This window comes from Zingiber officinale, chromosome 11B, assembly GCF_018446385.1.
Source record: "Zingiber officinale cultivar Zhangliang chromosome 11B, Zo_v1.1, whole genome shotgun sequence".
NCBI lineage: Eukaryota > Viridiplantae > Streptophyta > Magnoliopsida > Zingiberales > Zingiberaceae > Zingiber > Zingiber officinale.
The window spans coordinates 12072308-12086898 of NC_056007.1; the positions used below are offsets into that span (position 1 = coordinate 12072308).

At 37.1% G+C, this 14591-nt stretch overlaps 1 protein-coding gene and 1 long non-coding RNA gene across 2 annotated transcripts; both read right to left on the minus strand.

Moving 5' to 3' along the window:
- Window positions 1-908: 908 nt before the first annotated feature.
- Window positions 909-1864, minus strand: LOC122033785. Its single transcript, XM_042592946.1, has 2 exons — window positions 1363-1864; window positions 909-1312 (listed from the first exon to the last, which is right to left on the minus strand). The coding sequence occupies exons 1-2, from the start codon at window positions 1862-1864 to the stop codon at window positions 909-911; spliced, it is 906 nt and encodes a 301-aa protein (XP_042448880.1).
- A 4579-nt stretch (window positions 1865-6443) lies between these two features.
- On the minus strand, window positions 6444-13757 carry LOC122033543. Its single transcript, XR_006126576.1, has 3 exons — window positions 12918-13757; window positions 12738-12837; window positions 6444-6770 (listed from the first exon to the last, which is right to left on the minus strand). It is a non-coding gene; the product is annotated as an uncharacterized LOC122033543 (long non-coding RNA).
- Between the last annotated feature and the right edge of the window lie 834 nt (window positions 13758-14591).

Here is a 14591-nt window from a genome sequence, read left to right on the forward strand (position 1 = left end):
CAATAGTTGTGGAGTATGGTGGAGATGTACTCACCGCCATTATCAGACCGCAATGCCTTTATCTTCCTTTCAGCTTGCCTTTCTGCAGAAGCTTGAAAAGTTTTGAATACATTGAATGTCTCCGATTTGTTCTTCATGAAATATATCCAACAGTATCGTGTGAAATCATCAATAAAGATAATAAAATACTTACTTCCACTCCAAGATTCTTCTTTAATTGGACCACAGATGTCAATATGAATCAAATCCAATTTATTCTTGGCTCTTGAAAAATTTTGTTTGAATGGAAGTCTGGTCTGCTTCCCTTTTTGACACGTTGGGCAGCAATTGTCCACAAATTCAATGTCTGGAACATCCTTGGCCATCCCATTTTTTTTTAATAATCTCAGATTTTTTATTCCATAGTGACCAAGACGACTGTGCCAGAGTTGAGATTCTGTAGAAAATACCATTGAAACTTCTGCAGGTTGAACCGGATGAGTGTTGAAGATAAAAAAAATTCTTTTGTTGTAGCTCAGCATGAAGAACTGAGTGATTTCTTGGGTCTGTGATGTAAAGGTGAAGTCCTCGAACCAAGATTTCTATTTTTTGTCTCAGGATTTGCCCAAAACTTAACAGATTTTGGGTTAAACCAGGTGCATAGTAAACATCTTCCACAATCATGGGCTTCTTCCCTCTAGATAAGTATATGCTGCCAACACCCAGTACTGGAGTGGTGTGCCCTGTAGCTGACCTCACAGCTCTTCCTTTTTGAGTTCTAAAATTGAAGAGTAACATTCTGTCACAACACATGTGGTGAGAACACCCACTGTCAAGAATCCAACCTTTTATTGATTGTGTGGTAGTTTCATCAACAGAGTATGTTATTTCCACAGAATCAGGTGAGGTTTCAGTGCAGAATGCTATTTCTAAGTTGCATTCTTCGTCAAACAAAGAAAAATCCACCAAATTTGCGTGTTCTTTCGCCCTAATTTTGTGTATACAGACTCTTTCAACATGCCCTGTTTCCCCACAGTTTTGCAAATAGCTTTAGGATGGTAGAAACAGAATTGAGCTCGGTGGTTTGTCTTCTTACAGTGGGGGCAAGGTTCGTAGATTTCTTTACCATTTCCCCCTTTTTTTAGTGGATTTTGCTGCACATAACCTCCCTGGCTTGGAGCCTGCAAATTTGATGCACCTCTGCTGATTGCTAAATTACTGAGATCAAGATTTTCTGCAGATAATAAGACTTCGGTTTTCTCGTGCACACCCTCAACCTCTGGGGGTCTAATTTGCATTCGTTTTTCAGAAGCTTGCAAAGCACTGATAAGTTCTAGAAAAGTGATTTGTTTCAGTTTGTCAGTTTCTTCTAAAGCGCACAACTTTGCCTCAAATTATTCGGGAGACTCATAGTCGCCTTTTCTACAACCTTTCCTTCAGGTAATTCCCCACCAAGAGCTCGGATCTCATTTACTATTTCAATTGTGTGGTCATAGTAATCTTGAACAGTCTCCTTGTAACTCATCCTATTTGCTTCAAAATCTGAGATACGGTTTCGAATATGGATTTTCCGAATCTGATCACCACCTTCATGAATGGCCTTCAAACGATCAAATATCTTCTTTGGTGTGTTGCAGTTTGCAATTTTGGTAAACATGCTCTCAGTTAGAGCATCATGCAGAAGAGAAGCAACTTTGTGTTTGTTGATGGTGTGATTTTTGTAGCGAAGTTTTTCATCCTCCCTTGCATCTTCTCCGGGTATTGGTAGGTCTTCTTCTTCTACTGTATACCACAAGTCCTGAGCACGCATGTACGACTCGATCTTGATGATCCATGAGAAATAATTCTTTCCATCCAGAATAGGTGGGCCTTTGTTGAAAGACATTTTGGAAAAAATGTGGAAATATTTGAAGAAAACTGATCAAATAAGGGAAAGCATAGGTATTAGGAATCGAGGAGCTCTGATACCATGTTAAGTTTTGTTATGGTATCTGGATAACTCACAAGACCAAAAACTAACTGATAAGTTTGAAAAGTTCTTCAAATGGAAAAATTTTTCCTCTACCCCCACAGAGAGACTGGTAGCCTATTTAACCTTATTACAAAATGACCTTTCGAGTTCCCTAAGTATCGGAACGGACAAATTAATTGAAAACAAGCATAAAGAGATTCTTCAACATTAATGCAAGTGAACTAACTGTTAATCATGCAGCCAATAAGGTGGATATGTCAACACTTTTCCCCATTGTGCCCTCAACATCATGTTTTCATAGTCGTTGACGTAGTCGATGCCGATCTTACATCCACCCTTCCTTCTTGGACGTGAAACTAACCTCCCTCGCGGAGGCATCACCAGCGAGGTATAAACTAATCGTTGATTTTCATTAATTAAATGATTATAGTGCTGATTGACTAATATTAATTACAGTATTAATTGAATAGACAATTATTTATTTTTTTTAAGTATCCAAGTCTTCGGGTTAATTAATCTGGGTGACTGGTTTAGTCCACGGAAACTCTCCATCCATTTGGGTAAATCAGAAAAGTGCACATGAAGACCCATCTTGATAGTCATCGTCTGTCTCGGATTCGCTTACAATTACTTAATTGATTTGATGTAATCAGTGAAATTGATTAATTAAAGTTGTGATTACCCATTTAATAGATTAATCAATTAATTAATAAGGATTGATTTAGGAGATTAATCTAACTTAGGAATAATCATTATTAATGAATTTAAGTATTTAATTAATTAAATTTTGATTTGTTGGTTAATTAAATGATTAATTAGTGAAAATTAATGATTTATCATTTACTGATAGATGGTTAATTCATAATTAAGTCAAATAAATTATTTTGATTAATGGTTTGGATTATATAATCAATTGAAATAAATCTATCTCATAAATTAATTAACTAAGCTTAGTTGATTTATTAAGTTGTTAACCTATAAATTAATTTGGATAACTTAATTAACAGATGACTGATCTAGATTTGAATTATTTAATCAAGTAATTTAATATTTATCTATGAGAATAAATTGTCAATAAAATTAATAATTTAGAATTAACTATGTCAAAGGATTAATTAATAGATTAATTAATTAATCAATAGAATTTGAATATTATTTAATAAATCCTTAGATTCTTCGTATTATTTACGGGTAGGATTCGAGTTTGAGGTAGACCTTTGACTTGAAGATGATTCAGATATTCTCAGTATTGTACTTGAGATTTTGATGGCCAAAGTTGAACTTCAATAAAAAGAGTTCTCCTAAAATGTTTTACTATAATTTTAGCTTAAAAATCATCCACACATCAAAATATGATCCTCTTTTCAATGTGCGATCAAATTTTTTTTAGCGAACCTACAAAATATATAGTAAAATAAAAAGTTGAATAACATCAATATTTTAAAATATAATAAAAAAAAAGTAAATGTTACTAATAGTTATTTAATATAATATTTCTTACTTTTATTTTAGTTACAAAAGTGTAATGCATATTGCTGTCATTTTTTAATGAGCTTGCAAATGTAAAGTAAAATATGAAGTTAAATAACATTTAATATTATAAATATAATAAAATAAAAAGATAAATAAATATTAACAATAATCATTTGAATACAACAAGTCTTGTTGTTTTGACTATAAAAATATCAATTAAGCTTGTATAATCAAGATGTTTAACTATTTTTTTTCAATAGACAATATTATCAATCCATTTAATTTTTATTGTAACATGGTTGATCAAAGATATGTTTTAATTAACTTCAACTTAGAAAAGCTACTTTCTACATATGGCACTATAACTAACTAATCATAATCAATCCTTATAGCCTTAAGTAGCTAATCTAGGTAGTCAATTCTTTGTAAGATTATATCAATCCTTATAGCCATCAGTAGCTAATTGACTAAGGACTTTTGTGAATATGGAAAGCTCGGTCAATGTCATTGTTACAAATTGCAAGTGCACAGTTACATCGTCAGTAATACAAAAGGTATCAAACCTATAGGGATTATTGATTAAACACTAGTTAACTTTGCATGGTGAATTATCTAGACAATCTAAAGTGGTTCACAAATGCTAAAGACAAAGGGAAAAGAGAAGAGAGAGAGAGAGAGTAAAGAGCGTAAGTGAATGAAGGATGATATATACTAGGATTTTAGTTTCTTTATGATGCTAGTTAATGTCTCAATGTATTGTTCATCTAACAAACTCCATACTTACACTCATATAGGGGTTCTAACTAAAGTCTGGTACAATCCCACAAAGATCACACCGAAGAGTTTAACCCAAGTTTTAAGATTACACAAATCACTTCCTAACGGTAGATTAATACATTTAAGTAGAAGAGGTAACCTAGGAAGACCGGTTATAGGGCCATCCTTCAATCACAAGGGCCCCCCGATCATACATTCCTAGATTACACAAATCACTTCCTAACATTAATTTGGGAAAACCCTCTAAACTCTAATTAGTTTTCCTAATAAAGAGTCGATCCCCGTTTCAAGGAAATGCCGTAGAAAGTAAGGGATACCTTCTGTCACAAGGCTGCATTGTCTTACAATCCAAGATTTTTCCTCTACATGAATTGACCTCACACACATTTTGTCAAATACATACGACGCATAACACACATAGATCATGATATAAACACTTCATTGCATAGTTCATACATCACAACACATCACAACTACTTTCTACATCCTAGATCTAGAGATCTACTCCATTGCAAATGAATTACAACTAAGAGATGATAAGTAAAGCAATCTACGACTCAATACATGGAGATAGAGAGAAGAGAATGCTCATCCTTAAAGCATAGAGTCCTTGGAAGCGCTCCCTTACTCCGGAGGAGGACAGATTGTTGTGGATGAAGGAGAATGAAGCTCTAGGGTTTTCCCCTTACCCTTCCCCAAGGAGAGAGACGAAGTCCCAAACCAAAGATGGGTCCAAGATCATGGTTCTTGACCCTTTTATACCTCTTACAAACTACTTAGGAAAACTAGGATTACAAGGGTCTGGTAAATTGGGTTTTACACACATTAAACCAGGTTTTCTCATGATTGACCCTGAACCAAAGTTGTAGCTCTTGAAATTATCTACAATCTGATATTTGGATTGAGCTCTGGCTCAAATTGAGATGAAAGCTATTGTGGTTCAATGTTTGGTCTGTAGTCTGGGCAGAGGTCCAAATGAACTTACATTTGGGAAGAACAGTCATGCCTTTTATCATGGGTAGACTCTGCTATCTCTCTATTGGATCCGAAGAAAAGTTGTAGATCTTGAAGTCATCTATGTTTTAGTATAAAGAACAGTCCAAAACTCTAGCCCAACGTAAAGTTAGGGTTGTTTTATGATTGGTCTGCAATCTACCCAGAATTCGGCATGGCTCTAGCATGGCATGACCCCAAGTTCTCCACCACATGATCATGTGGAATCCACACAGTCTCATTTGACTTCCTCTCGGGTTGAGTCACACTGTCGTGTGGGTACACACGGTCGCGGTCTTCTTTTCTCTACCAAAGTCACACGGCCGTGTGGATTCACATGACTGTGGCCTTCTTCACCTTTGGAATGTTGGCGCAGTTGTGTGCTGCCTAGTCATGGGAGATTGACACGACTATGTGGGTCACACGACCATGGCTTGATTTTCCTCTGGTGGGGGAATGACCATGTGAAACCACACGACCTGAGCTTGATTTCTTCCAAAGTTGTTCTCGTGTGAATTTTTACTCCATTTTCGCTCCAATATGTATCCTGTCAATCAAAATATACAAAGAATATATCTCCGAACATAATATAATAGAAGCATGATATTATAATAAAATTGAGTGTAATAAGCATAAATTATATGCATGAATTTTAAGAAGATGTGCGTCAAAACATGACTAAAAGAGTATATAATCTACGTACATCACATCCCCAGACTTAAACATTTACTTCTCCTCAAGCAAAAACTATAATCTAGAGTCATGTTGTTAAATATTGAATCATAATCTCTAACAAGTCAATCTAATCCTCTCAAATAATTTTATTAATAAGCAAGATACAAAAATAGTTTGAGTATGACCTAAGTAGTAGTCCTCCGTGCTCAGTGCGATAATGGCCTATGTTTATCAAGTTTCAATCCCTAAGCCTAGTCAAGTCATCATAGAACCGTATTCCTTATACTCCCAGTGATAGACACTTACCTGTCACACTCTTGGTTCATCCTTCTCAATCTACCCAAGGTTTCAAAGGCGTGCTTGATATCAAGAGAAACATAACAGTTATTTTCCCTGTAACCTAACTCGGTCTCAAAGGGGTAACTCGCTAGTCTCTACTCACAACCCAAAGTTTAATAGATAGACATCACAATTGTCCTATCGCATTCTACCAAGATAAATCAAGTTACTTTGCTTTGGCAAAACCTGACTACAATTGATCGAGGTAAAAGTGAGTACTAAACTTTGGTAGACATATTTAAAAGAGACCTAATTATGATTAAACTACATATGCATCACATACAATCATAGCATATCATGGCATACATCACATGTAAGCAAAAATAAAACATTACATGGTTATGGCACCATTTTCTATGATCCTCTCAAGCTAATGAGAAGATCGTAAGGTCAACCTAGGTCAAAGCATCTTCTCCAAGTGCTTCATTAGTCGTCGTGTGTTATTGTCCTCCCTTTTTCACCGTCGTCCAATAGACTTGTTCTTCTCTAATTTGTTGTCACACCCCATAGGAGTCTTTGCCAGAGGAAAATTCGGCAGTATCTCCCGTGTACCTGTGTCAATCTGAATCATATATACATCCATAAGTTATATACATCAGCCCACATAGCTAGAATATACACAACCATGCAGTTATATATATATTAAACAACCCACACGACTGCACTAAAAACACAGCGAAAAATGAAACAAAGCCCATACAAAATAAAAAAAAATGAAGACTGCTAGCCGGCTAGGCTTACACAACCACAACAAAATAAATACAAACTCCACAAAGCAAACTCTAAAAACAAAGTCAAATTTATACAACACCAATTCTACCAAAAACATAAGACAAGTAAAGCAGAGATAAAATCGGAAATAATCCTCGGATGTGACATGGAATCAGCAGATAGGATACTCTAAGCGACATGACATATCTTTATGCTAACTTGAAATCAATAAGAAAAATAAGGGGTAGTGAGTATAACATACTCAACGAGTATCGAGCAGACATGCATAGTAAAATATAACTACTAGTAATAATCATGCAGTACAGTCTCCTGTTTAATAACAGGTAATGCAAAACTGAACAATAGAAGAAACTGTACTCACCAGGACCTCCTATCCTAACATAAAGGTGTGAACCATACAAACAGGTGCAGGGTCATCATACCAAATCCATAATGTCTCATGTATACATGTCAATCATATGTAACCACCAAAATGCAGCATCTAATATGTAGCAATCACAAGCAATAAATGTAATCCATGCATATGATGCAAATGACATGGTCACCCGTGACGCCAGTCAGCCACTTCACACGCGATGGTGTGGTTGAGTGGGTAGAGCTATGACAATTATGCACTCTGGCATCACTACTCCTAAGTGACCGATTGGACAGGATGCAGTCGGAGTACACCTATCCTCCTACCCCAAACATAGTGGGGGAGACTAAGCTCTCATCTCCCTATGTCATAGTCAAGAGGAGGGATCCCTGTCCGCTACCACGCTTGCAGTCACCACTACCCATGAGCAGACCAACGGAGCCTTGACAAAGCAAACTACACGCACCCTGCCTGATATACCACTAATCTATGAGTGGTTGTGTGTGCAGATCATGTAACTGATGATATACTCAATAACAATGGAGCCGACAATCACTCAGCATGCAATCATGCAAATTGGTGCATGACACTAAAGCATGTAACTCCTGAAAATATCAGCCTCCACATAATGTGTACCAAAAGGAAAACCAAGCATGTAACTCTTAAAAATATAAGCCTCCACATAATGTGTGCCAAAAGGAAGACCGAGTCCATAACAATGATCTAGGTATCATGAATCTAGGTACACATGCCAAGTATATCTCGTAGCTAGACTTTTATCCGGTACTGCATTGTATGTCACTACTTCTATGAACATAAATACACATGGCAAGAATCAAGAGAACATAAGCATAAATGCATAACAGATAATAATATGGGCATACTACGGGTATCAAATAATGACATACCATGGCAGATATAAACATAGCCATTACTACTAATTATAACCTACTATGCATATCAGAATGACAATATCAAAAGAGATAAGTCAAAGTTGTTGGTCCCTTTGGAGGCAGCAAGAGGGGAGGGGTGAATTGCCCTGAAAAAATAAATCTACCCTTTCTCAACTTATAACTAAATAAAGAGCACTTGTAATTAAAAAGTAAGAGACTAATTACAAAGAGAATAGACACAAAGGAGTTACTTGGTTTGCAATAAGAAGATTACTAATCCAAGGAGAATGTGACACACTATCTGAATATCTCCTTTAGGCAAAGTAACCTCTTACAGTGTTAACATCACAGAAGAAATAGTATAACTAAAAGAACTGGATTGCAAGTGAATTGAATTAATTATTGAAATCAGTGCTATATTTACAACATTGTTCTGGGTGCTTGGAAGGGTTTCGGGCGCCTGGGAGGGGATAAAACTTTATCCCCGACGCTTCGGTCAACGTCCACATCATCGCTGATAAGTTTTAGGTTCCGAGTGCTCAGAAGCGTTCTGGGCGCCCGAACCACATTAAAGGCTCCGAGCGCCCGAAATGGTTCCGGTCGCCTGGACCACATAAGACAACCTAGTTGGCTTTTTGTGGTTCGATTCCTCTACTCTGGTTCAGCTCGTCTCAGTCAGGGTCAGTCCGGGTCTTCCACTCTGGCTCCGCTAGCTTGGGTGATCTCGGCCATCCGGAATAGAGCTCACCCGAACCCAACTTCCGGCCTTCTCCTCGAGTAGTTTTCCTCCTCGGTTTCTCATCCCTCTAACGTCACGTACGTTCTTCTCGTCCATAGGTGCAATCTTTTGCGGCACCTCATCCTTCGGATACACCGAGCCCGTCGGCTCTCTCCCCATGTCGTCCTTCTCGTTAACCGCATTTTTCGCTTGACTTCCTGTGCTTCTAAACTCCTACACACTTAGACACAAGGGATAAACCAAACAGGACCTAACTTAACTTTTTTAATCACATCAAAACAACCTTGGGGTTCCAACAATCTCCCCCTTTTTGATGTGACTAACCCAAGTTAAGCTAGGATAAACCAACATAATATAAAAACAAAAGCTTACAAATAAGTGCAAATAAGATTTTTCAATGAAAAATTATACCTCCCCCTAGACTTAACATTCTTCTCCCCCTATGATTACTTAAAAAATCGGGTTTCTTAACAAGTCTAAGGTTAAATTTTTTAAAAAATTTGTAATAAATTATAAAATTTTAACTGTTAAAAAAATTTCTAAGTAAGAAAATTTCCAAAAAATTTCTAAGTATTTTTAATTTTCTAAGTTTAAAATAAGATTTTTATGCAATGGAAAAAATACAGTAACAGAAATAATTTAAATATTAAATTTTTATTTTTTGAAGAAATTTTAATTAAAAAATTTTGCAATAAATTAGAAAGTGTTAAGTGTTGCAAAATTTTCTAAGTATATATATATATATATATATATATATATATATATATATATATATATATATATATATATATAATTTTTTAAAAAAAAATATTTCTGCAAACATAAATATTTTTGAAAATTTTCTAAAACAAATTGAATTACCCTTTAAAGCATAATTTAATTTTAATTTAATGTTTTTTCAGTTAGTCAATTAAACTTTTTATTTCAATACTTGGCTTCTAGGCAGTGGCAAGGCACTAGGCCTTCTTGGTTATTGGAGCAACAACTACTTTCTAGACAAAGTCTCATAAAGAAATTAAATGTTTAATTTCCTTGCTAAAAGTGCTAAGTCTAATTTTACTTTTAAATTAAACAAGTTTTTGGAACCCAATAGAGGTTCCTTCCTATAGGGTTAATCAGATATTTTCTAAGTATATAAGCTTTTGATATTTTTTGATATGACTTTTGTGAAATCTACAGTACTAGTTTAATCCTCTTTAATTTCTAAAAGCAGAAATATTTGAACAAGCAGAATTTCTTGATTTTTCTATTTCTTCGTTTAATTTATCATTTTCAAGTATTACTTTATCAAAATCTTCTATCACACATGATTTTGCTAAAATTATTTTTATTTCTAAGTTTTTATTTTTTAATTTATTATTATTTTTTTTAATTTTTACATAGATTTTACAATGGACTTAATATAAAAATAAAGTTGATCAGGAGGTAAGAGGCATACCTCACTTACCATATCAGACTTGAAGCCTGACTCTCCCCCTACTTCGCTGCATTCATCTGAAGTTGCTCCCCATTCATCGATGCTGGCTTCTGATGTACTTTGCCCTTCATAGCTTGACATTAGTGCTAGTTCAACATATTCTTGTATTTCAGACTCAGATGATGAAGTGTCGTCTCAAGTAACTTTTAAATTCTTGTGCTTCTTGGGTATCTTGACTTTATCCTTCTTGAGTTCTGGGCAATTCTCTTTTAAGTGTCCTTCCTTTTGACACTGGTAGCAACGAACCCTTCTTCCATTCCTTGGATTTTTCTTATTCTGCATTTCTTTAAATTTATTATATCTAAAGAATTTTTTAAAAATCCTTACCATATAAGCTTTTTGATCTTCTTCTGAGTCTAACACGGGTTCATCCTTCTTGGTTGCATTTAGGGCCGTAATCTGGCTTAATTCTTTTAGTGTCCCTGTACATCTAGTTTCATGTAATTCAAGAGTAGAAAACAGTTCCTCTAAGGTACTTACCTCCAGGTCCTTTGAGATGTAGTAGGTGTCGATTATTGAGGTCCATTTTGGAGTCCTGGGAAAGGCGTTGAGTGCGTAGCGTATGGTGTCCTGGTTGGTTACTGTTTCACAGAGGTTCTCGAGTCTAGTAATTAATTCTTTTACCTTCGTGTGTAGATCAGCTACTTTCTCACCTCTTTCCAGATGAATATTGGCCAATTTGTTCCAAAGTATGTCTCTTCTTGCGAGCTTGGCTGCGGATGTACCTTCGTGGAGTTCCAAGAATTTTTCCTAGGGTTCTTTGATCGATGAGTAGCTTCCGATGCAGTTAACTTTTTGAGGCGGCAACACGCTCAGCAAGTGATATTTCACCCGATTATTTTCTATAGAATAATTTTGCTCCTTCTTTGTCCAAAGACTCTCTTCTTTTTCCTCTCCATTTTGATTCGTAGGAGCTACAAAATCATATTTTATTATTAAACGAATTTTAAAATTGGTTTTTAGAAATACCTCCATACGACATTTCCAGTGTGCAAAGTCTCCCTCGATTTTTGGCGAAACGATGCTTGGTCCAACCATTGGTTGCTTTGCTTCGATCAACGGTTAGTCCTTCTGAAGTGCCCTCACTCTGATACCACTTGTTGGTCCCTTTGGAGGCTGACAAGAGAGGAGGGATGAATTGCCATGAAAAAATAAATCTAGCCTTTCTCGACTTATAACTAAATAAAGAACACTTGTAATTAAAAAGAAAGAGATTAATTACAAAGAGAATAGACACAAAGGAGTTACTTGGTTTGCAATCAGAAGATTGCTAATCTAAGGAAAATGTTGCGCACTATCTGAAGATCTCCTTCGAGTGGAGTAGCCTCTTACAGCGTTAACAGTACAGAAGAAATAGTATAACTAAAAGAACTGGATTATAAGTTAATTGAATTAACTGTTAAAATCAGTGCTATATTTATAGCAGTATTCTGGGCGCTTGGGAGGGGATAAAACTTTATCCCCAATGCTTCGGTCAATGTCCACATCATCGCTAATAAGTTTTAGGTTTCGGGCGCCCGGAACGGTTCTGGGTGCTCAGAAGGGTTCTGGGCTCCCGGACCACATTAAAGGCTCCGGGCGCCCGGAATGGTTCCGAGCGCCCGGACCACATAAGTCAACCGAGTTGACTTTTTGTGGTGCAATTCCTCTGCTCCAGTTCAGCTCGTCTCAGTCTGAGTGTTTCGCTCTGGCTCCGCTAGCTTGGGTGATCTCGGCCATCCGGAATAGGGCTCACCCGAACTCAACTTCTAGCCTTCTCCTTGAACAACCTTCCTCCACGGTTTCTCATCCCTCGAACGTCGCGTACGTTCTTCTCGTCCACCGGTGTACTCTTCCGCAGCACCTCGTCCCTCGGATACACCGAGCTCGTCGGCTCTCTCCCTGTGGCGTCCTTCTCGCTAGTTGCATCTTTCGCTTGAATTCCTGTGCTCCTAAGCTCATACACACTTAGCCACAAGGGATAAACCAAACATGACCTAACTTAACTTGTTTAATCACATCAAAACAACCTTGGGGTTCCAACAAAAGGTACCCGCCTTAATCAGTAGTTTGTATCGGAACAAATCCCACTTGGAGATGCTCATCTTGAATCAACATTGTGCAAATCACATGATATACAATTTAGCTAATCACGTATACAACAACTAGCTAAACCCAAACCCAATCCTAATTCAATTAGGTAATCTCGTTTAATTCTACCTAACAATCCAAATCTAATTAGATAATGACTCCATTATTAAACCACCAATCAATTCCCTAATTCTCACCAATCTATCCATTAATCGTCAACTAATCAAATCTAATGTAGATATAAAATCAACTTTAGAACTCACCTATATCCATGTACATCGCTGTTAACTCACCGACGGAGCACCCGCTGCTAGTAAAATATGGCCAGAGCTAGAAAATTTGATAGTCTCCAAATCTAGCACCCTAAATCACAAATCAACACATCCCCTCTGAGCATCAACCAAATCACTAATTATATAACTTTCTTAAACAAAAGACTTTACCCATATCTGTGCCAACAGATTCAATTCATGTGGAGAACCCACTTCTGGCAACTAGGCGATAATCTGTGTCACCAGTGGAATGGAGGATGTAGGAGCTTCGGTGGTGACATAAAATCAGGGCCACGAGATTGGTGGTGGCTGTTGTGGTGTCAAGCCAAGGAAAAGAAGAGAACGACAACCATGTGGCGCTAGCACAATCAATCGGCAATGGCTAACCGGAACCTGATGCGATCGTACGGTGACACAAAGTAGGGATCCGGCAAAATCGAGCAACGATGTAGAGCAGAGGAGGAAGAGGTCGACCCTAGTAGATTAACCCTAAGATCGGAGACGCGATGTCGAGCAGAGATCCGATGTGACTAACAAATTCTAGTAGAGATCCATCACGCTCGGTCGGTTGGGGGTCGACATCTAGGACTCGGCTGAAGACATGGGATCAGATGCTTGGCTTCCGACGAGCACATGGTGTCTGCGACCAGGAGAGAGGAGATCAAGTGGCACTCGGGTGGCTGGCAGTCGACGTCAGGCAGTGATAGTCGATGGTGATGCAGAGAGAAGAGCAAGGGGGAAGAGGTCGTGGTCGAGCAAATGAAGAAGGAATCGGGATGCTCCGCAAGTTGTTTGTGTTGGCGATGAGATGAAGAGAAGGGAAACATGGTCGGTGATCGGTTGGCGCCGATTTGCACTTTGGGTGGTGGCACGAGGAGGGGAAAAGGAGTGCGGCGGAGATGGGGGAAGAGGAAAGAATCGAGAGAAGGGGAAGGCGTTAGGGATCGGGGGAAGAAGATGGAAATCGGTGAGGAATAAGTTTAGTTTTTGCTTCCAGGTTTAATTTCATTAAACCCTGAGTTGATTTCCCAATCAACTCCCATTTAATTGGATATTTCAAACAGACTTTTCCTAAGCGTATAAATTCATCCCCTCAAACTACAACATTCGAGCTCTGAAAAATTCCTAAAAAATCCTAAAAAATTCATTAAGGTTATTCATCCATTTTACCTTATTATAATATTATTATTCTATTATGATATTTTACATTATCCCTCGCTAATAATAATTTGGTCTCCAAATTTATATTATTTACCATCAGCAAGTACTAGCAATAGATAAACAATATAGATGTTGAATGAAAAATCTAACCCACATACCTCAAGTAAAAAGATGGGGGGTATAGAGCTCGGATTATATCCTCAAGCTCCCAATTAGTCTCCTCATCAGAATGATACTGCCATATGACTTTAACCAGCAGGATAGTCTTGTTCCGCAGCTGAGGCTCCCTGTGTAACACCCACGAAATATTTGAGCTATACATACGAGTATTCTATTTTAGAATAAAAGGGAAATGGAAATAGAACCAAAAAGAAATAAAAAGAAAGAGGAGTTAAGATTTGAACCATGAACCCCTCATAATAGATAAAGCTAAATTGGTGCATGATAACCACTAGAGTCATGAATGATATATGAATAGAAAAGAATGGAAATTGTAGTTAAAAGTAAGAGTATGATTAAGTAAGGGAACAAGAGAAAATCAAGTAGCTTTCCTCCTCTTCCTCTTGGTTAAGAGAAGAAGCAAGCAAAAGACAAGTTGCCTTTCTTCTTTCTTCTCTCTATTTCAGTGGGAATGAAGAGGGTGAGAGAATAGAGGAGTCAAGGGGATGAATTGAGACATTTTTC